Source organism: Pangasianodon hypophthalmus, chromosome 17 (genome assembly GCF_027358585.1).
Source record: "Pangasianodon hypophthalmus isolate fPanHyp1 chromosome 17, fPanHyp1.pri, whole genome shotgun sequence".
NCBI lineage: Eukaryota > Metazoa > Chordata > Actinopteri > Siluriformes > Pangasiidae > Pangasianodon > Pangasianodon hypophthalmus.
The window spans coordinates 19,548,149-19,569,269 of record NC_069726.1 but is presented as its reverse complement, the minus strand read 5'-3'; the positions used below and the strand labels follow the sequence as shown (position 1 = coordinate 19,569,269).

General features: G+C 33.5%; 1 protein-coding gene across 1 annotated transcript in view; it reads right to left on the bottom strand.

Moving 5' to 3' along the window:
• Positions 1–21,121, bottom strand: part of LOC113544086 (uncharacterized) — a 29,297-nt gene that overhangs the window by 6,751 nt on the left and 1,425 nt on the right. The window contains exons 5-59 of the mRNA XM_034312671.2: positions 20,749–20,922; positions 20,432–20,464; positions 20,184–20,318; positions 19,110–19,283; positions 18,765–18,797; positions 18,513–18,647; positions 18,108–18,281; positions 17,792–17,824; positions 17,544–17,678; positions 17,028–17,201; positions 16,697–16,729; positions 16,445–16,579; positions 15,973–16,146; positions 15,655–15,687; positions 15,407–15,541; positions 14,900–15,073; positions 14,582–14,614; positions 14,334–14,468; positions 13,814–13,987; positions 13,495–13,527; positions 13,247–13,381; positions 12,728–12,901; positions 12,411–12,443; positions 12,163–12,297; positions 11,640–11,813; positions 11,321–11,353; positions 11,073–11,207; positions 10,552–10,725; positions 10,236–10,268; positions 9,988–10,122; positions 9,461–9,634; positions 9,145–9,177; positions 8,897–9,031; positions 8,376–8,549; positions 8,057–8,089; positions 7,809–7,943; positions 7,291–7,464; positions 6,975–7,007; positions 6,727–6,861; positions 6,205–6,378; positions 5,886–5,918; positions 5,638–5,772; positions 5,120–5,293; positions 4,804–4,836; positions 4,556–4,690; positions 4,033–4,206; positions 3,714–3,746; positions 3,466–3,600; positions 2,948–3,121; positions 2,632–2,664; positions 1,531–1,611; positions 1,259–1,368; positions 1,011–1,075; positions 731–867; positions 451–618 (exon numbers count right to left, since the gene is read on the bottom strand). Coding sequence (XP_034168562.2) covers positions 451–618; positions 731–867; positions 1,011–1,075; positions 1,259–1,368; positions 1,531–1,611; positions 2,632–2,664; positions 2,948–3,121; positions 3,466–3,600; positions 3,714–3,746; positions 4,033–4,206; positions 4,556–4,690; positions 4,804–4,836; positions 5,120–5,293; positions 5,638–5,772; positions 5,886–5,918; positions 6,205–6,378; positions 6,727–6,861; positions 6,975–7,007; positions 7,291–7,464; positions 7,809–7,943; positions 8,057–8,089; positions 8,376–8,549; positions 8,897–9,031; positions 9,145–9,177; positions 9,461–9,634; positions 9,988–10,122; positions 10,236–10,268; positions 10,552–10,725; positions 11,073–11,207; positions 11,321–11,353; positions 11,640–11,813; positions 12,163–12,297; positions 12,411–12,443; positions 12,728–12,901; positions 13,247–13,381; positions 13,495–13,527; positions 13,814–13,987; positions 14,334–14,468; positions 14,582–14,614; positions 14,900–15,073; positions 15,407–15,541; positions 15,655–15,687; positions 15,973–16,146; positions 16,445–16,579; positions 16,697–16,729; positions 17,028–17,201; positions 17,544–17,678; positions 17,792–17,824; positions 18,108–18,281; positions 18,513–18,647; positions 18,765–18,797; positions 19,110–19,283; positions 20,184–20,318; positions 20,432–20,464; positions 20,749–20,922 — 6,240 coding nt within the window. The remainder of the gene's footprint in view (positions 1–450; positions 619–730; positions 868–1,010; positions 1,076–1,258; positions 1,369–1,530; positions 1,612–2,631; positions 2,665–2,947; positions 3,122–3,465; positions 3,601–3,713; positions 3,747–4,032; positions 4,207–4,555; positions 4,691–4,803; positions 4,837–5,119; positions 5,294–5,637; positions 5,773–5,885; positions 5,919–6,204; positions 6,379–6,726; positions 6,862–6,974; positions 7,008–7,290; positions 7,465–7,808; positions 7,944–8,056; positions 8,090–8,375; positions 8,550–8,896; positions 9,032–9,144; positions 9,178–9,460; positions 9,635–9,987; positions 10,123–10,235; positions 10,269–10,551; positions 10,726–11,072; positions 11,208–11,320; positions 11,354–11,639; positions 11,814–12,162; positions 12,298–12,410; positions 12,444–12,727; positions 12,902–13,246; positions 13,382–13,494; positions 13,528–13,813; positions 13,988–14,333; positions 14,469–14,581; positions 14,615–14,899; positions 15,074–15,406; positions 15,542–15,654; positions 15,688–15,972; positions 16,147–16,444; positions 16,580–16,696; positions 16,730–17,027; positions 17,202–17,543; positions 17,679–17,791; positions 17,825–18,107; positions 18,282–18,512; positions 18,648–18,764; positions 18,798–19,109; positions 19,284–20,183; positions 20,319–20,431; positions 20,465–20,748; positions 20,923–21,121) is intronic.

The following is a 21,121-nucleotide window of genomic DNA, read 5'->3' as shown; positions in this document are numbered from 1 at the left end:
ACATTAAATATTAACTTTGTTTAGTTTATGAGTATTTACTGCTCTTTATAATATTTTTAATGTAGAAATGTTAAATTTCATTATTTTTGAAGGCATCTTTGCTTTTTAAACCATTTCTTTGCACAGTACTGTATATGTTTAGCATATAGTATATGGGATACAGTACTATATGCTGTCTCTATATGGTGTTGAGAAACAACTGAGTGGATTTCTTTGCAAGTTAGTTACACAAGTTAGTTGTTGTTTATATTAATAATAATGATGATGATGATAATAATAATAATAATAATAATAATAATAATAATACTGTATAGTATTGTTGTATCTCATTCATGTTTTTAGTAATCTTTACAAAATTACAGTAAATTCATTCATCATGTATTTATCATGTGCACACATTACATCTAACTAAAGTAAGATGTTGATTTAACAGAATTATTTGTGACTTACCACTGTTACTGGGAATGACATTATCGAGTTGAAGGATATTATCTGTCTGGGGTAGTACAGCCCCATTCAGGGTCCACTTTATGCCATTATTCACTGGAGGATTGCAGGTCAGTTTGAGATTTGTCCCAGGATATATATTGCCACTGCTTTGATATAGTCCACCTTTCACTGAAATAAAGAGCCAAGTACATCTTTTACTTTTACGTTTTTTTGTTTTTTTTTTCTTTGTAACGTACAACATTAATACCGGAGAAGTTGTATGTAGTTAACAAGCCCCTACCACTTTGAATGAATGCAGTATTGCTAACATTAAATCCCAGTGAACGGAGATTATCAGCAAGGTTTTCGTTCGCTGATACCAAATTAGGGTTAACACTTGTTGTTTGAATAGTAAAGTCTGCCAGCACACTGCCAGATCTGTTAAAAACACAGAACATCATTGAAGACATTACCTCTTGATCTGTTGACTAAAATTTTACAAAAGTTTGTTTTTTCAAAATCCGAACTATGTAGGATGGATCTAAAATATAATTATACTAGATTACAATAAATAGCATCACCTGAAACCAGTCACTGTTGCAGAGTTGGCCTGGTAGCCAGGTACAGTACTGTAGATTTTATTAATCTGAGGGGAAAAAATGCCCATGTCATAATTATTAGAGTGGAAGTATATGCCGCAACACTACTGCTACTATTAATAATAATAATAATAATAATAATAATAATAATAATAATAATAATAATATGGATTAAATCATTATTATATTATTAATCATTATTATGTCAAATTATATTTTCTAACACTTACTGAATTCTCAATTTTTTCTTTATATGTTTTGTATTTTGCACTGTTTTTGTCAGTGAGTACAAAGTCAAATTCTTCATTTATTGCCAGTGAGAAGCTTAATACATGGATGTCTGTGAAAAAATAACAGTTGAAAAGGTAACAGACAAAAGAAAACAAGATTATCTAATCATCTGTGGATTGTTCAGTCCAAACCCTCATGCCTTGGAGGATGAAAAAATATATAAAATGATATGTCAATGAAAAAAACAAAAGAACAAGGATTAAAATCATACCTGCAGGTTTGGTGGTTTTGGAGGGGATTGCAGGAGTTATTGTGTTAACTACAGATTGTGGCGTGGTGGGTTGAGCTGGTACTGTGGAAGTTAAACAATGCAAAAAAATATCATTTAAAAACTCAAAAACAGGCATGTTAAAGTTCATGAAACATCAAATGGTCTTATAAAGTTCTTCAAAAAAGTCATCAGATTCCTCTGGATTTCCAGTCAGTATTTTTATTGCAAACCGATACAGTCTTAAAGTACATCTTCCAAGTCAAAATTCAGTATTTGTCAGCAGATCTTTAAAAAAATAATAAAAACTGAAAAATGCTGCTTGCATAAGTATTTAACCCCTTCAGACTAGTACTTGGTGGATCTACCTTTTAGTGCAACAACAGCTTTATGTCTGTTGGGGGTAAGTTACTACTAGCTTTGCGCACTGTTTCACCCATTCTTCCTGCCAGATTTGCTCGAGGTTCTACAGGTTGGTTGAATGTTGTTTGCTGACTGCAAGTTTCAGTCTTCAACAGTGCCATAGATTGTCAATGGGTTTCAGATCTGGACTTTGACTTGGCTATTGTAGAACCTTAACCCTTTTGTTTTTAACCACTCCTGCATTGCTTTGGCCTTGTGGTTGGGACTATTGTCCTGCTGAAAGGTGAAGTTTCTCCAAAGATTTAGTTTTGGGTTTCTTTGTTTTGTTTTGTTTTTGGCTTTTTTTTATTAGGTTTGATAAAGGAGAAGAACGGTGATTAAAATCATACCTGCAGTTTTGGTGGTTTTGGATGGGATTGCAGGAGTTGTAGGTTAAACAATGCAAAAAAATTATGATTTCAAAACTCAAAAACAAGCATGTTAAAGTTCATGAAAAATCAAATGGTCTTATAAAGTTCTTCAAAAAGTCATCAGATTCAGCTGGATTCCTCTGGATATCATGACATTTACATGAATTACATAGATTTTATATCTACTGCATCAATTTCAATCTCTATCAGATAATCAGCTGAGGGAAAGGTGAAAACAAATTCCACATAAATTTACTATATCATTATATGGAAGTAAAGTAACGCTGGTCAGAAATTGCACATCTTATGGTAGTTATTGGGGTAGTTTTACCTGGCGATGGTTCAGCTGGACATATAGAGTTATCTATGAAGGAAAGCATTACCATCATTAAAAACCTACTAATAAATAATTTCAACAACTCTTTACTTAGAAAACTTTAAATCTTGTGAACTTTAGCTTCAAACATGTTGTTTGTTGAGATCTGTGTAGAGTTAAATATCTAGAGCATCTAAATATCCAGTTCTATCAAACAAAGCTTCTATAAATACCATGCATTTGCCAGTTAATAACTATCACTGTATAGTAATAAATAATAAATGAGCATCAATCACACATTTATTTTTTTGGTGTTACATTTCATACATACTCATCAGCTCACTGATTGGTTGGCAGAAGTGTCCATCATTTGGAAGCGCGTTGATGCAGCCACATGAGGAATTGGTGACGTTATTACAAGACCCATAGAGTTTGCATTTTTCACATGGCCAGAAATACTGATCCTCACACCTGCACTGATATTTAGTAGCATTCAAACTGCACACTGTGGAGCAGAAAATCATGATGAGATGAGGTTTTGTTAAAACAATGCTGTGATTTTACAAAAAAAAAAAAGTTTCTTTTGAGATCAGTGTAAATGATCATTAAATGCAATGTATTTGATTGCTTCTTAGATATTGTGTAAACAGTAATTAATTAAAATATAGTAATCAGGGGTTTACTTCATTTCAAGGAAATATTTTCAAGTAAATATTTTAGGTTAATGTCATTACGTATCACATGAAAGTAATCTCTGAAATGCTGTGTATGACTTTATTGGATGTTGGATCATATCCTCTCTGACACATTGTGACTGTGAGATTCAGCAGAAACTGTAAAGTCAGTTACCTGTAGTGATGTTAATGTCAGCGATACTGATGTCAGTGTTTATTGACGGTAAACTGTAGGTCTTCAAAAGGTACCTCAGTTCATTCAGGACTGTTATATCTACTGTGTCAAGCTCAATCTCTATCAGATAATCAGCTGAGGGAAAGGTGAAAACAAATTCCACATAAATTTACTATATCATTATATGGAAGTAAAGTAACGCTGGTCAGAAATTGCACATCTTATGGTAGTTATTGGGGTAGTTTTACCTGGGGATGGTTCAGTTGGACATGTAGAGTTATCTATGAAGGAAAGCATTACAATCATTAAAAAGTACTAATAAATAGTTTCAACAACTCTTTACTTAGAAAACTTTAAATCATGTGGACTTTAGCTTCAAACATGTTGTTTGTTGAGATCTGTGTAGAGTTAAATATCTAGAGCATCTAAATATCCAGTTCTATCAAACAAAGCCTCTATAAATACCATGCATTTGCCAGTTAATAACTATCATTGTATACTAATAATGTAATAAATGAGCATCAATCACACATGTTTATTTTTTTTGATGTTACATTTCATACATACTCATCAGCTCACTGATTGGTTGGCAGAAGTGTCCATCATTTGGAAGAGTGTTGATGCAGCCACATGAGGAATTGGTGACGTTATTACAAGACCCATATAGTTTGCATTTTTCACACGGCCAGAAATACTGATCCTCACACCTGCACTGATATTCAGTAGCATTCAAACTGCACACTGTGGAGCAGAAAATCATGATGAGATGAGGTTTTGTCAAAATTATGCTGTGATTTTACAAAAAAAAAAAAAAAAAGTTTCTTTTGAGATCAGTTTAAAGGATCATTAAATGCAATGTATTTGATTGCTTCTTAGATATTGTGTAAACAGTAATTAATTAAAATACAGTAATCAGGGGTTTACTTCATTTCAAGTAAAGAGTTTCAAGTAAATATTTTAGGTTAATGTCATTGCATATCACATGAAAGTAATCTCTGAAATGCTGTGTATGACTTGATTGGATGTTGGATCATATCCTCTCTGACACATTGTGACTGTGAGATTCAGCAGAAACTGTAAAGTCAGTTACCTGTAGTGATGTTAATGTCAGCGATTCTGATGTCAGTGTTTATTGACGGTAAACTGTAGGTCTTCAAAAGGTACCTCAGTTCATTCAGGACTGTTATATCTACTGTGTCAAGCTCAATCTCTATCAGATAATCAGCTGAGGGAAAGGTGAAAACAAATTCCACATAAATTTACTATATCATTATATGGAAGTAAAGTAACGCTGGTCAGAAATTGCACATCTTATGGTAGTTATTGGGGTAGTTTTACCTGGCGATGGTTCAGCTGGACATATAGAGTTATCTATGAAGGAAAGCATTACCATCATTAAAAACCTACTAATAAATAGTTTCAACAACTCTTTACTTAGAAAACTTTAAATCTTGTGAACTTTAGCTTCAAACATGTTGTTTGTTGAGATCTGTGTAGAGTTAAATATCTAGAGCATCTAAATATCCAGTTCTATCAAACAAAGCTTCTATAAATACCATGCATTTGCCAGTTAATAACTATCACTGTATAGTAATAAATAATAAATGAGCATCAATCACACATTTATTTTTTTGATGTTACATTTCATACATACTCATCAGCTCACTGATTGGTTGGCAGAAGTGTCCATCATTTGGAAGAGCGTTGATGCAGCCACATGAGGAATTGGTGACGTTATTACAAGACCCATAGAGTTTGCATTTTTCACATGGCCAGAAATACTGATCCTGACACCTGCACTGATATTTAGTAGCATTCAAACTGCACACTGTGGAGCAGAAAATCATGATGAGATGAGGTTTTGTTAAAACAATGCTGTGATTTTACAAAAAAAAAAAAGTTTCTTTTGAGATCAGTGTAAATGATCATTAAATGCAATGTATTTGATTGCTTCTTAGATATTGTGTAAACAGTAATTAATTAAAATATAGTAATCAGGGGTTTACTTCATTTCAAGGAAATATTTTCAAGTAAATATTTTAGGTTAATGTCATTACGTATCACATGAAAGTAATCTTTGAAATGCTGTGTATGACTTTATTGGATGTTGGATCATATCCTCTCTGACACATTGTGACTGTGAGATTCAGCAGAAACTGTAAAGTCAGTTACCTGTAGTGATGTTAATGTCAGCGATACTGATGTCAGTGTTTATTGACGGTAAACTGTAGGTCTTCAAAAGGTACCTCAGTTCATTCAGGACTGTTATATCTACTGTGTCAAGCTCAATCTCTATCAGATAATCAGCTGAGGGAAAGGTGAAAACAAATTCCACATAAATTTACTATATCATTATATGGAAGTAAAGTAACGCTGGTCAGAAATTGCACATCTTATGGTAGTTATTGGGGTAGTTTTACCTGGGGATGGTTCAGTTGGACATGTAGAGTTATCTATGAAGGAAAGCATTACAATCATTAAAAAGTACTAATAAATAGTTTCAACAACTCTTTACTTAGAAAACTTTAAATCATGTGGACTTTAGCTTCAAACATGTTGTTTGTTGAGATCTGTGTAGAGTTAAATATCTAGAGCATCTAAATATCCAGTTCTATCAAACAAAGCCTCTATAAATACCATGCATTTGCCAGTTAATAACTATCATTGTATACTAATAATGTAATAAATGAGCATCAATCACACATGTTTATTTTTTTTGATGTTACATTTCATACATACTCATCAGCTCACTGATTGGTTGGCAGAAGTGTCCATCATTTGGAAGAGTGTTGATGCAGCCACATGAGGAATTGGTGACGTTATTACAAGACCCATATAGTTTGCATTTTTCACACGGCCAGAAATACTGATCCTCACACCTGCACTGATATTCAGTAGCATTCAAACTGCACACTGTGGAGCAGAAAATCATGATGAGATGAGGTTTTGTCAAAATTATGCTGTGATTTTACAAAAAAAAAAAAAAAAGTTTCTTTTGAGATCAGTTTAAAGGATCATTAAATGCAATGTATTTGATTGCTTCTTAGATATTGTGTAAACAGTAATTAATTAAAATACAGTAATCAGGGGTTTACTTCATTTCAAGTAAAGAGTTTCAAGTAAATATTTTAGGTTAATGTCATTGCATATCACATGAAAGTAATCTCTGAAATGCTGTGTATGACTTGATTGGATGTTGGATCATATCCTCTCTGACACATTGTGACTGTGAGATTCAGCAGAAACTGTAAAGTCAGTTACCTGTAGTGATGTTAATGTCAGCGATTCTGATGTCAGTGTTTATTGACGGTAAACTGTAGGTCTTCAAAAGGTACCTCAGTTCATTCAGGACTGTTATATCTACTGTGTCAAGCTCAATCTCTATCAGATAATCAGCTGAGGGAAAGGTGAAAACAAATTCCACATAAATTTACTATATCATTATATGGAAGTAAAGTAACGCTGGTCAGAAATTGCACATCTTATGGTAGTTATTGGGGTAGTTTTACCTGGCGATGGTTCAGCTGGACATATAGAGTTATCTATGAAGGAAAGCATTACCATCATTAAAAACCTACTAATAAATAGTTTCAACAACTCTTTACTTAGAAAACTTTAAATCTTGTGAACTTTAGCTTCAAACATGTTGTTTGTTGAGATCTGTGTAGAGTTAAATATCTAGAGCATCTAAATATCCAGTTCTATCAAACAAAGCTTCTATAAATACCATGCATTTGCCAGTTAATAACTATCACTGTATAGTAATAAATAATAAATGAGCATCAATCACACATTTATTTTTTTGGTGTTACATTTCATACATACTCATCAGCTCACTGATTGGTTGGCAGAAGTGTCCATCATTTGGAAGAGCGTTGATGCAGCCACATGAGGAATTGGTGACGTTATTACAAGACCCATAGAGTTTGCATTTTTCACATGGCCAGAAATACTGATCCTCACACCTGCACTGATATTTAGTAGCATTCAAACTGCACACTGTGGAGCAGAAAATCATGATGAGATGAGGTTTTGTTAAAACAATGCTGTGATTTTACAAAAAAAAAAAAGTTTCTTTTGAGATCAGTGTAAATGATCATTAAATGCAATGTATTTGATTGCTTCTTAGATATTGTGTAAACAGTAATTAATTAAAATATAGTAATCAGGGGTTTACTTCATTTCAAGGAAATATTTTCAAGTAAATATTTTAGGTTAATGTCATTACGTATCACATGAAAGTAATCTCTGAAATGCTGTGTATGACTTTATTGGATGTTGGATCATATCCTCTCTGACACATTGTGACTGTGAGATTCAGCAGAAACTGTAAAGTCAGTTACCTGTAGTGATGTTAATGTCAGCGATACTGATGTCAGTGTTTATTGACGGTAAACTGTAGGTCTTCAAAAGGTACCTCAGTTCATTCAGGACTGTTATATCTACTGTGTCAAGCTCAATCTCTATCAGATAATCAGCTGAGGGAAAGGTGAAAACAAATTCCACATAAATTTACTATATCATTATATGGAAGTAAAGTAACGCTGGTCAGAAATTGCACATCTTATGGTAGTTATTGGGGTAGTTTTACCTGGGGATGGTTCAGTTGGACATGTAGAGTTATCTATGAAGGAAAGCATTACAATCATTAAAAAGTACTAATAAATAGTTTCAACAACTCTTTACTTAGAAAACTTTAAATCATGTGGACTTTAGCTTCAAACATGTTGTTTGTTGAGATCTGTGTAGAGTTAAATATCTAGAGCATCTAAATATCCAGTTCTATCAAACAAAGCCTCTATAAATACCATGCATTTGCCAGTTAATAACTATCATTGTATACTAATAATGTAATAAATGAGCATCAATCACACATGTTTATTTTTTTTGATGTTACATTTCATACATACTCATCAGCTCACTGATTGGTTGGCAGAAGTGTCCATCATTTGGAAGAGTGTTGATGCAGCCACATGAGGAATTGGTGACGTTATTACAAGACCCATATAGTTTGCATTTTTCACACGGCCAGAAATACTGATCCTCACACCTGCACTGATATTCAGTAGCATTCAAACTGCACACTGTGGAGCAGAAAATCATGATGAGATGAGGTTTTGTCAAAATTATGCTGTGATTTTACAAAAAAAAAAAAAAAGTTTCTTTTGAGATCAGTTTAAAGGATCATTAAATGCAATGTATTTGATTGCTTCTTAGATATTGTGTAAACAGTAATTAATTAAAATACAGTAATCAGGGGTTTACTTCATTTCAAGTAAAGAGTTTCAAGTAAATATTTTAGGTTAATGTCATTGCATATCACATGAAAGTAATCTCTGAAATGCTGTGTATGACTTGATTGGATGTTGGATCATATCCTCTCTGACACATTGTGACTGTGAGATTCAGCAGAAACTGTAAAGTCAGTTACCTGTAGTGATGTTAATGTCAGCGATTCTGATGTCAGTGTTTATTGACGGTAAACTGTAGGTCTTCAAAAGGTACCTCAGTTCATTCAGGACTGTTATATCTACTGTGTCAAGCTCAATCTCTATCAGATAATCAGCTGAGGGAAAGGTGAAAACAAATTCCACATAAATTTACTATATCATTATATGGAAGTAAAGTAACGCTGGTCAGAAATTGCACATCTTATGGTAGTTATTGGGGTAGTTTTACCTGGCGATGGTTCAGCTGGACATATAGAGTTATCTATGAAGGAAAGCATTACCATCATTAAAAACCTACTAATAAATAGTTTCAACAACTCTTTACTTAGAAAACTTTAAATCTTGTGAACTTTAGCTTCAAACATGTTGTTTGTTGAGATCTGTGTAGAGTTAAATATCTAGAGCATCTAAATATCCAGTTCTATCAAACAAAACCTCTATAAATACCATGCATTTGCCAGTTAATAACTATCACTGTATAGTAATAAATAATAAATGAGCATCAATCACACATTTATTTTTTTGGTGTTACATTTCATACATACTCATCAGCTCACTGATTGGTTGGCAGAAGTGTCCATCATTTGGAAGAGCGTTGATGCAGCCACATGAGGAATTGGTGACGTTATTACAAGACCCATATAGTTTGCATTTTTCACACGGCCAGAAATACTGATCCTCACACCTGCACTGATATTCAGTAGCATTCAAACTGCACACTGTGGAAGACAAAATCATGATGAGATGAGGTTTTGTTAAAACAATGCTGTGATTTTACAAAAAAAAAAAAAAAAAAAAAGTTTCTTTTGAGATCAGTTTAAATGATCATTAAATGCAATGTATTTGATTGCTTCTTAGATATTGTGTAAACAGTAATTAATTAAAATATAGCAATCAGGGGTTTACTTCATTTCAAGGAAATATTTTCTAGGAAATATTTTAGGTTAATGTCATTGCATATCACATGAAAGTAATCTTTGAAATGCTGTGTATGACTTTATTGGATGTTGGATCATATCCTCTCTGACACATTGTGACTGTGAGATTCAGCAGAAACTGTAAAGTCAGTTACCTGTAGTGATGTTAATGTCAGCGATACTGATGTCAGTGTTTATTGACGGTAAACTGTAGGTCTTCAAAAGGTCCCTCAGTTCATTCAGGACTGTTATATCTACTGTGTCAAGCTCAATCTCTATCAGATAATCAGCTGAGGGAAAGGTGAAAACAAATTCCACATAAATTTACTATATCATTATATGGAAGTAAAGTAACGCTGGTCAGAAATTGCACATCTTATGGTAGTTATTGGGGTAGTTTTACCTGGAGGTGGTTCAGCTGGACATGTAGAGTTATCTATGAAGGAAAGCATTACCATCATTAAAAAGTACTAATAAATAGTTTCAACAACTCTTTACTTAGAAAACTTTAAATCTTGTGAACTTTAGCTTCAAACGTGTTGTTTGTTGAGATCTGTGTAGAGTTAAATATCTAGAGCATCTAAATATCCAGTTCTATCAAACAAAACCTCTATAAATACCATGCATTTGCCAGTTAATAACTATCATTGTATAGTAATAAAGTAATAAATGAGCATCAATCACACATTTATTTTTTTGATGTTACATTTCATACATACTCATCAGCTCACTGATTGGTTGGCAGAAGTGTCCATCATTTGGAAGAGCGTTGATGCAGCCACATGAGGAATTGGTGACGTTATTACAAGACCCATATAGTTTGCACTTTTCACACGGCCAGAAATACTGATCCTCACACCTGCACTGATATTCAGTAGCATTCAAACTGCACACTGTGGAGCAGAAAAACATGATGAGATGAGGTTTTGTTAAAATTATGCTGTGATTTTACAAAAAAAAAAAAAAAGTTTCTTTTGAGATCAGTTTAAATGATCATTAAATACAATTTATTTGATTGCTCCTTAGATATTGTGTAAACAGTAATTAATTAAAATATAGTAATCAGGGGTTTACTTAATTTCAAGGAAATATTTTCTAGGAAATATTTTAGGTTAATGTCATTACATATCGCATGAAAGTAATCTCTGAAATGCTGTGTATGACTTGATTGGATGTTGGATCATATCCTCTCTGACACATTGTGACTGTGAGATTCAGCAGAAACTGTAAAGTCAGTTACCTGTAGTGATGTTAATGTCAGCGATACTGATGTCAGTGTTTATTGACGGTAAACTGTAGGTCTTCAAAAGGTACCTCAGTTCATTCAGGACTGTTATATCTACTGTGTCAAGCTCAATCTCTATCAGATAATCAGCTGAGGGAAAGGTGAAAACAAATTCCACATAAATTTACTATATCATTATATGGAAGTAAAGTAACACTGGTCAGAAATTGCACATCTTATGGTAGTTATTGGAGTAGTTTTACCTGGAGGTGGTTCAGCTTGACATGTAGCGTTATCTATGAAGGAAAGCATTACCATCATTAAAAAGTACTAATAAATAGTTTCAACAACTCTTTACTTAGAAAACTTTAAATCTTGTGAACTTAAGCTTCAAACGTGTTGCTTGTTGAGATCTGTGTAGAGTTAAATATCTAGAGCATCTAAATATCCAGTTCTATCAAACAAAACCTCTAAAAATACCATGCATTTGCCAGTTAATAACGATCATTGTATACTAGTAATGTAATAAAGGAGCATCAATCACACATGTTTATTTTTTTTGATGTTACATTTCATACATACTCATCAGCTCACTGATTGGTTGGCAGAAGTGTCCATCATTTGGAAGAGCGTTGATGCAGCCACATGAGGAATTGGTGAGGTTATTACAAGACCCATAGAGTTTGCACTTTTCACACGGCCAGAAATACTGATCCTCACACCTGCACTGATATTCAGTAGCATTCAAACTGCACACTGTGGAGCAGAAAATCATGATGAGATGAGGTTTTGTCAAAATTATGCTGTGATTTTACAAAAAAAAAAAAAAAAAGTTTCTTTTGAGATCAGTTTAAAGGATCATTAAATGCAATGTATTTGATTGCTTCTTAGATATTGTGTAAACAGTAATTAATTAAAATACAGTAATCAGGGGTTTACTTCATTTCAAGTAAAGAGTTTCAAGTAAATATTTTAGGTTAATGTCATTACGTATCACATGAAAGTAATCTCTGAAATGCTGTGTATGACTTTATTGGATGTTGGATCATATCCTCTCTGACACATTGTGACTGTGAGATTCAGCAGAAACTGTAAAGTCAGTTACCTGTAGTGATGTTAATGTCAGCGATTCTGATGTCAGTGTTTATTGACGGTAAACTGTAGGTCTTCAAAAGGTCCCTCAGTTCATTCAGGACTGTTATATCTACTGTGTCAAGCTCAATCTCTATCAGATAATCAGCTGAGGGAAAGGTGAAAACAAATTCCACATAAATTTACTATATCATTATATGGAAGTAAAGTAACGCTGGTCAGAAATTGCACATCTTATGGTAGTTATTGGGGTAGTTTTACCTGGGGATGGTTCAGCTGGACATGTAGAGTTATCTATGAAGGAAAGCATTACAATCATTAAAAAAGTACTAATAAATAGTTTCAACAACTCTTTACTTAGAAAACTTTAAATCTTGTGAACTTTAGCTTCAAACGTGTTGTTTGTTGAGATCTGTGTAGAGTTAAATATCTAGAGCATCTAAATATCCAGTTCTATCAAACAAAACCTCTATAAATACCATGCATTTGCCAGTTAATAACGATCATTGTATAGTAATAAAGTAATAAATGAGCATCAATCACACATTTATTTTTTTGATGTTACATTTCATACATACTCATCAGCTCACTGATTGGTTGGCAGAAGTGTCCATCATTTGGAAGAGCGTTGATGCAGCCACATGAGGCATTGGTGACGTTATTACAAGACCCATAGAGTTTGCACTTTTCACACGGCCAGAAATACTGATCCTCACACCTGCACTGATATTCAGTAGCATTCAAACTGCACACTGTGGAGCAGAAAATCATGATGAGATGAGGTTTTGTTAAAACAATGCTGTGATTTTACAAAAAAAAAAAAAGTTTCTTTTGAGATCGGTTTAAATGATCATTAAATGCAATGTATTTGATTGCTTCTTAGATATTGTGTAAACAGTCATTAATTAAAATATAGTAATCAGGGGTTTATTTCATTTCAAGTAAAGAGTTTCAAGTAAATATTTTAGGTTAATGTCATTGCATATCACATGAAAGTAATCTCTGAAATGCTGTGTATGACTTTATTGGATGTTGGATCATATCCTCTCTGACACATTGTGACTGTGAGATTCAGCAGAAACTGTAAAGTCAGTTACCTGTAGTGATGTTAATGTCAGCGATACTGATGTCAGTGTTTATTGAGGGTAAACTGTAGGTCTTCAAAAGGTACCTCAGTTCATTCAGGACTGTTATATCTACTGTGTCAAGCTCAATCTCTATCAGATAATCAGCTGAGGGAAAGGTGAAAACAAATTCCACATAAATTTACTATATCATTATATGGAAGTAAAGTAACGCTGGTCAGAAATTGCACATCTTATGGTAGTTATTGGGGTAGTTTTACCTGGGGATGGTTCAGCTGGACATGTAGAGTTATCTATGAAGGAAAGCATTACCATCATTAAAAACGTACTAATAAATAGTTTCAACAACTCTTTACTTAGAAAACTTTAAATCTTGTGAACTTTAGCTTCAAACGTGTTGTTTGTTGAGATCTGTGTAGAGTTAAATATCTAGAGCATCTAAATATCCAGTTCTATCAAACAAAACCTCTATAAATACCATGCATTTGCCAGTTAATAACTATCATTGTATACTAATAAAGTAATAAATGAGCATCAATCACACATGTTTATTTTTTTGATGTTACATTTCATACATACTCATCAGCTCACTGATTGGTTGGCAGAAGTGTCCATCATTTGGAAGAGCGTTGATGCAGCCACATGAGGCATTGGTGACGTTATTACAAGACCCATATAGTTTGCACTTTTCACACGGCCAGAAATACTGATCCTCACACCTGCACTGATATTTAGTAGCATTCAAACTGCACACTGTGGAGCAGAAAATCATGATGAGATGAGGTTTTGTTAAAATTATGCTGTGATTTTACAAAAAAAAAAAAAAGTTTCTTTTGAGATCAGTTTAAATGATCATTAAATGCAATTTATTTGATTGCTCCTTAGATATTGTGTAAACAGTAATTAATTAAAATATAGTAATCAGGGGTTTATTTCATTTCAAGTAAAGAGTTTCAAGTAAATATTTTAGGTTAATGTCATTACGTATCACATGAAAGTAATCTCTGAAATGCTGTGTATGACTTTATTGGATGTTGGATCATATCCTCTCTGACACATTGTGACTGTGAGATTCAGCAGAAACTGTAAAGTCAGTTACCTGTAGTGATGTTAATGTCAGCGATTCTGATGTCAGTGTTTATTGAGGGTAAACTGTAGGTCTTCAAAAGGTACCTCAGTTCATTCAGGACTGTTATATCTACTGTGTCAAGCTCAATCTCTATCAGATAATCAGCTGAGGGAAAGGTGAAAACAAATTCCACATAAATTTACTATATCATTATATGGAAGTAAAGTAACGCTGGTCAGAAATTGCACATCTTATGGTAGTTATTGGGGTAGTTTTACCTGGGGATGGTTCAGCTGGACATGTAGAGTTATCTATGAAGGAAAGCATTACAATCATTAAAAAAGTACTAATAAATAGTTTCAACAACTCTTTACTTAGAAAACTTTAAATCTTGTGAACTTTAGCTTCAAACGTGTTGTTTGTTGAGATCTGTGTAGAGTTAAATATCTAGAGCATCTAAATGTCCAGTTCTAAGAAACAAAGCCTCTATAAATACCATGCATTTGCCAGTTAATAACTATCATTGTATACTAATAATGTAATAAAGGAGCATCAATCACACATTTATTTTTTTTGATGTTACATTTCATACATACTCATCAGCTCACTGATTGGTTGGCAGAAGTGTCCATCATTTGGAAGAGCGTTGATGCAGCCACATGAGGAATTGGTGAGGTTATTACAAGACCCATAGAGTTTGCACTTTTCACACGGCCAGAAATACTGATCCTCACACCTGCACTGATATTCAGTAGCATTCAAACTGCACACTGTGGAGCAGAAAATCATGATGAGATGAGGTTTTGTTAAAACAATGCTGTGATTTTACAAAAAAAAAAAAAAAGTTTCTTTTGAGATCAGTGTAAATGATCATTAAATGCAATGTATTTGATTGCTTCTTAGATATTGTGTAAACAGTAATTAATTAAAATATAGTAATCAGGGGTTTACTTCATTTCAAGGGAATATTTTAGGTTAATGTCATTGCATATCACATGAAAGTAATCTCTGAAATGCTCTGTATGACTTTATTGGATGTTGGATCATATCCTCTCTGACACATTGTGACTGTGAGATTCAGCAGAAACTGTAAAGTCAGTTACCTGTAGTGATGTTAATGTCAGCGATTCTGATGTCAGTGTTTATTGACGGTAAACTGTAGGTCTTCAAAAGGTACCTCAGTTCATTCAGGACTGTTATATCTACTGTGTCAAGCTCAATCTCTATCAGATAATCAGCTGAGGGAAAGGTGAAAACAAATTCCACATAAATTTACTATATCATTATATGGAAGTAAAGTAACGCTGGTCAGAAATTGCACATCTTATGGTAGTTATTGGGGTAGTTTTACCTGGCGATGGTTCAGCTGGACATATAGAGTTATCTATGAAGGAAAGCATTACCATCATTAAAAACCTACTAATAAATAATTTCAACAACTCTTTACTTAGAAAACTTTAAATCTTGTGAACTTTAGCTTCAAACATGTTGTTTGTTGAGATCTGTGTAGAGTTAAATATCTAGAGCATCTAAATATCCAGTTCTATCAAACAAAACCTCTATAAATACCATGCATTTGCCAGTTAATAACGATCATTGTATAGTAATAAAGTAATAAATGAGCATCAATCACACTTTTATTTTTTTTGATGTTACATTTCATACATACTCATCAGCTCACTGATTGGTTGGCAGAAGTGTCCATCATTTGGAAGAGCGTTGATGCAGCCACATGAGGAATTGGTGAGGTTATTACAAGACCCATAGAGTTTGCACTTTTCACACGGCCAGAAATACTGATCCTCACACCTGCACTGATATTCAGTAGCATTCAAACTGCACACTGTGGAGCAGAAAAACATGATGAGATGAGGTTTTGTCAAAATTATGCTGTGATTGTTTTTTTTTAAATGAGTGCTTTAGAAATATGTATTTTTCTATTTTTTTCTCAAATAATGCATAAAGAGGAATTAGTCAGAAAAAAAGCAATCTAAGTATGTGACATGAGCTTACCTCATTATATTAACATTTTAAGTAAATATTTTAAGATAATGGTGCTAAATATCTGTTAAAATCTGTTAATGCAAGCTCTCTGACAGATTTTGTCTATGAGAATTAGCAGAAACTGAAAAGTCAGTTACCTGTAGTGATGTTGATTTCAGTGATATTGATGTTACTGTTTATTAAGGGTAAACTGAGTGTCTCCAAAAGGTTCCTCAGATGATTCAGGACTGTTGTATCTACTGCACTAATCTCAATCTCAATCAGATATTCAGCTGGGAGAAAAGTGAAAAGAAATTCCATGTAAATATATCATTATAGGTGAAATTAAAAAGTACAGGAACACCAATGAGAATCTGAACATCTTGTGGTAGTTGTTGGGGTAGTTTTACCTGGGGGTGGATGATCTGGACATGTAGAGTTATCTAGAAAGAAAAACGAAATGGCATGATTTAACCCACTCTAACTTAGAGAAGTTTGTGATGAGAGTATTTAGCATAAAACACGTTGAGTGATATCTAGAAAATATGTGCTTTTTTCATTCCTCAGTGTTGTGCATTTTTTCTTTATTTGGTTAGTTTTTCTTCTTGTATTGAACATGTGAAATATCAGTGTTAGTGGTGTACCACATGTGCCATTTAAAAGTCTTCATTATATGTTAATGAAGAATTGAAAGAGCATCAATCAGACATGATTATTATTGTTATTACATATAATACATACTCATCAGCTCACTGATTGGTTGGCAGAAGTGTCCATCATTTGGAAGAGCGTTGATGCAGCCACATGAGGAATTGGTGACGTTATTACAAGACCCATAGAGTTTGCACTTTTCACACGGCCAGAAATACTGATCCTCACACCTGCACTGATATTCAGTAGCATTCAAACTGCACACTGTGGAGCAGAAAATCATGATGAGATGAGGTTTTGTTAAAACAATGCTGTGATTTTACAAAAAAAAAAGCTTCTTTTGAGATCAGTTTAAATGATCATTAAATACAATTTATTTGATTGCTCCTTAGATATTGTGTAAACAGTAATTAATTAAAATATAGCAATCAGGGGTTTACTTCATTTCAAGGAAATATTTTCAAGGAAAATGTTTAGGTTAATGTCATTACATATCACATGAAAGTAATCTTTGAAATGCTCTGTATGACTTTATTGGATGTTGGATCATATCCTCTCTGACACATTGTGACTGTGAGATTCAGCAGAAACTGTAAAGTCAGTTACCTGTAGTGATGTTAATGTCAGCGATTCTGATGTCAGTGTTTATTGAGGGTAAACTGTAGGTCTTCAAAAGGTACCTCAGTTCATTCAGGACTGTTATATCTACTGTGTCAAGCTCAATCTCTATCAGATAATCAGCTGAGGGAAAGGTGAAAACAAATTCCACATAAATTTACTATATCATTATATGGAAGTAAAGTAACACTGGTCAGAAATTGCACATCTTATGGTAGTTATTGGGGTAGTTTTACCTGGAGGTGGTTCAGCTGGACATGTAGAGTTATCTATGAAGGAAAGCATTACCATCATTAAAAAGTACTAATAAATAGTTTCAACAACTCTTTACTTAGAAAACTTTAAATCATGTGGACTTTAGCTTCAAACATGTTGTTTGTTGAGATCTGTGTAGAGTTAAATATCTAGAGCATCTAAATATCCAGTTCTATCAAACAAAACCTCTATAAATACCATGCATTTGCCAGTTAATAACGATCATTGTATACTAATAATGTAATAAAGGAGCATCAATCACACGTTTATTTTTTTGGTGTTACATATCATACATACTCATCAGCTCACTGATTGGTTGGCAGAAGTGTCCATCATTTGGAAGAGCGTTGATGCAGCCACACGAGGAATTGGTGACGTTATTACAAGACCCATAGAGTTTGCACTTTTCACATGGCCAGAAATACTGATCCTCACACCTGCACTGATATTCAGTAGCATTCAAACTGCACACTGTGGAGCAGAAAATCATGATGAGATGAGGTTTTGTTAAAACAGTGCTATAATTTTAAAATATTTTTTAGTTTAATCTAAATGATAATTTGGTTAATAAAAATTATCATTAATTATTACATAATATGACTTTTCTATTTCCACTCATATAATTATGATACAACACAGGTCTATGATGATCTCTGACAGATTTTGTCTATGAGAATTAGCAGAAACTGAAAAGTCAGTTACCTGTAGTGATGTTGATTTCAGTGATATTGATGTTACTGTTTATTAAGGGTAAACTGAGTGTCTCCAAAAGGTTCCTCAGATGATTCAGGACTGTTGTATCTACTGCACTAATCTCAATCTCAATCAGATATTCAGCTGGGAGAAAAGTGAAAAGAAATTCCATGTAAATATATCATTATAGGTAAAATTAAAAAGTACAGGAACACCGGTGAGAATCTGAACATCTTGTGGTAGTTGTTGGGGTAGTTTTACCTGGGGGTGGATGATCTGGACATGTAGAGTTATCTATGAAGAAAAATGAAATGGTATGATTTAACCCACTCTAACTTAGAGAACTTTGTCATAAGAGCATTTAGCATCAAATATGTTGAGTGCTTATAGAGTTAAATATCTAGAGCATATTTATTATTTTTTATTCCTCACTGTTGTGCATTTTTCCTTAAATGGGTCAGTTTTTCTTTTTGTACTGAACATGTGAAATATCAGTGTAAGTGGTGTACCACATGTGCCATTTAAAAGTGCCCATTATAGATTAATGTAGAATTGAAAGAGCATCAATCAGACATGATTATTATTGCTATTACACGTAATACATACTCATCAGCTCACTGATTGGTTGGCAGAAGTGTCCATCATTTGGAATTGCGTTGATGCAGCCACATGAGGAATTGGTGACGTTATTACAAGACCCATATAGTTTGCACTTTTCACACGGCCAGAAATACTGATCCTCACACCTGCACTGATATTCAGTAGCATTCAAACTGCACACTGTGGAACAGAAAATCATGATGAGACGAGGTTTTGTTAAAAGACTGCTGTGATTTTAACATTTTTTTTTAGATTAATCTAAATGATAATTAAATATATTTTATTTGATTGTTACTAGATATTTGTAAGCAGTCATTAATTCTAAAAAAAAATCATATCAGGAATCTAAATAAATGTATGGGTTTACCTCACCTTAGGAGCCATTTATGGCTTTCTTCACTTTATTTCATTTTTTTGACCACTGAGTGGCACCCAAAAGAATAAAAAGGGTTCTTTAAGTTCTAGAGAGGAAGGGGCATGTATTTGGTAAGGAAGTCAAAAGTATTTTGACTTAATGTAGTGACCTTTTCACAAAACAATAAGTCACTATGGTGAGTTGGCAGCAGCAGCTATGGACTCATTTTCATGTACATTGTCCACAACCAGAGGTTCAATCAATAACCACAAATTCCATACCTTTGGTAGTTTTGGATATGACAATCTATTTATTGTCTGTTCATTGAGCTCGTGAGAAGATAGTCCATAGAGCAAAGTTAATAAACAAACACAAACATTTCCTAATTTCTAAATTCCCACTTGCTCACACGTTGTTACACTTGCACATGTTTTACGGTCAAAGCACTGTTAACTTCCTCACCAACTCCACACCTCTTTCTGTCCAGAACTTTAGAACCTTTTTATTTCTTGGGACGCCACCCAGTGGTCAAAAGAAAGCCATAAATGGCTCCTTCACTCATTGCATTAAAAGTTCAAGTAAATATTTTAGGTTAATGTCATTACATATCACATATTATGAAAGTAATCTTTGAAATGCTGTGTATGACTTTATTGGATGTTGGATCATATCCTCTCTGACACATTGTGACTGTGAGATTCAGCAGAAACTGTAAAGTCAGTTACCTGTAGTGATGTTAATGTCAGTGATACTGATGTCAGTGTTTATTGAGGGTAAACTGTAGGTCTTCAAAAGGTACCTCAGTTCATTCAGGACTGTTATATCTACTGTGTCAAGCTCAATCTCTATCAGATAATCAGCTGAGGGAAAGGTGAAAACAAATTCCACATAAATTTACTATATCATTATATGGAAGTAAAGTAACGCTGGTCAGAAATTGCACATCTTATGGTAGTTATTGGGGTAGTTTTACCTGGAGGTGGTTCAGCTGGACATGTAGAGTTATCTATGAAGGAAAGCATTACAATCATTAAAAAGTACTAATAAATAGTTTCCACAACTCTTTACTTAGAAAACTTTAAATCATGTGGACTTTAGCTTCAAACATGTTGTTTGTTGAGATCTGTGTAGAGTTAAATATCTAGAGCATCTAAATATCCAGTTCTATCAAACAAAACCTCTATAAATACCATGCATTTGCCAGTTAATAACTATCACTGTATAGTAATAAATAATAAATGAGCATCAATCACACATGTTTATTTTTTTGGTGTTACATTTCATACATACTCATCAGCTCACTGATTGGCTGGCAGAAGTGTCCATCATTTGGAAGAGCGTTGATGCAGCCACACGAGGAATTGGTGACGTTATTACAAGACCCATATAGTTTGCATTTTTCACACGGCCAGAAATACTGATCCTCACACCTGCACTGATATTTAGTAGCATTCAAACTGCACACTGTGGAACAGAAAAAACATCAGGAAGTGTGTGTTTCTTATGAGCTCTTTAGAAATATATATATATATATATATATATATATATATATATATATATATATTTTTTTTTTTTTTTTTTTTTTTTCTCAAATAATGCATAAAGAGCAATTAGGGAGAAAAAGGGCATCTAAGTTTGTGACATGAGCTTACCTCATTGTATT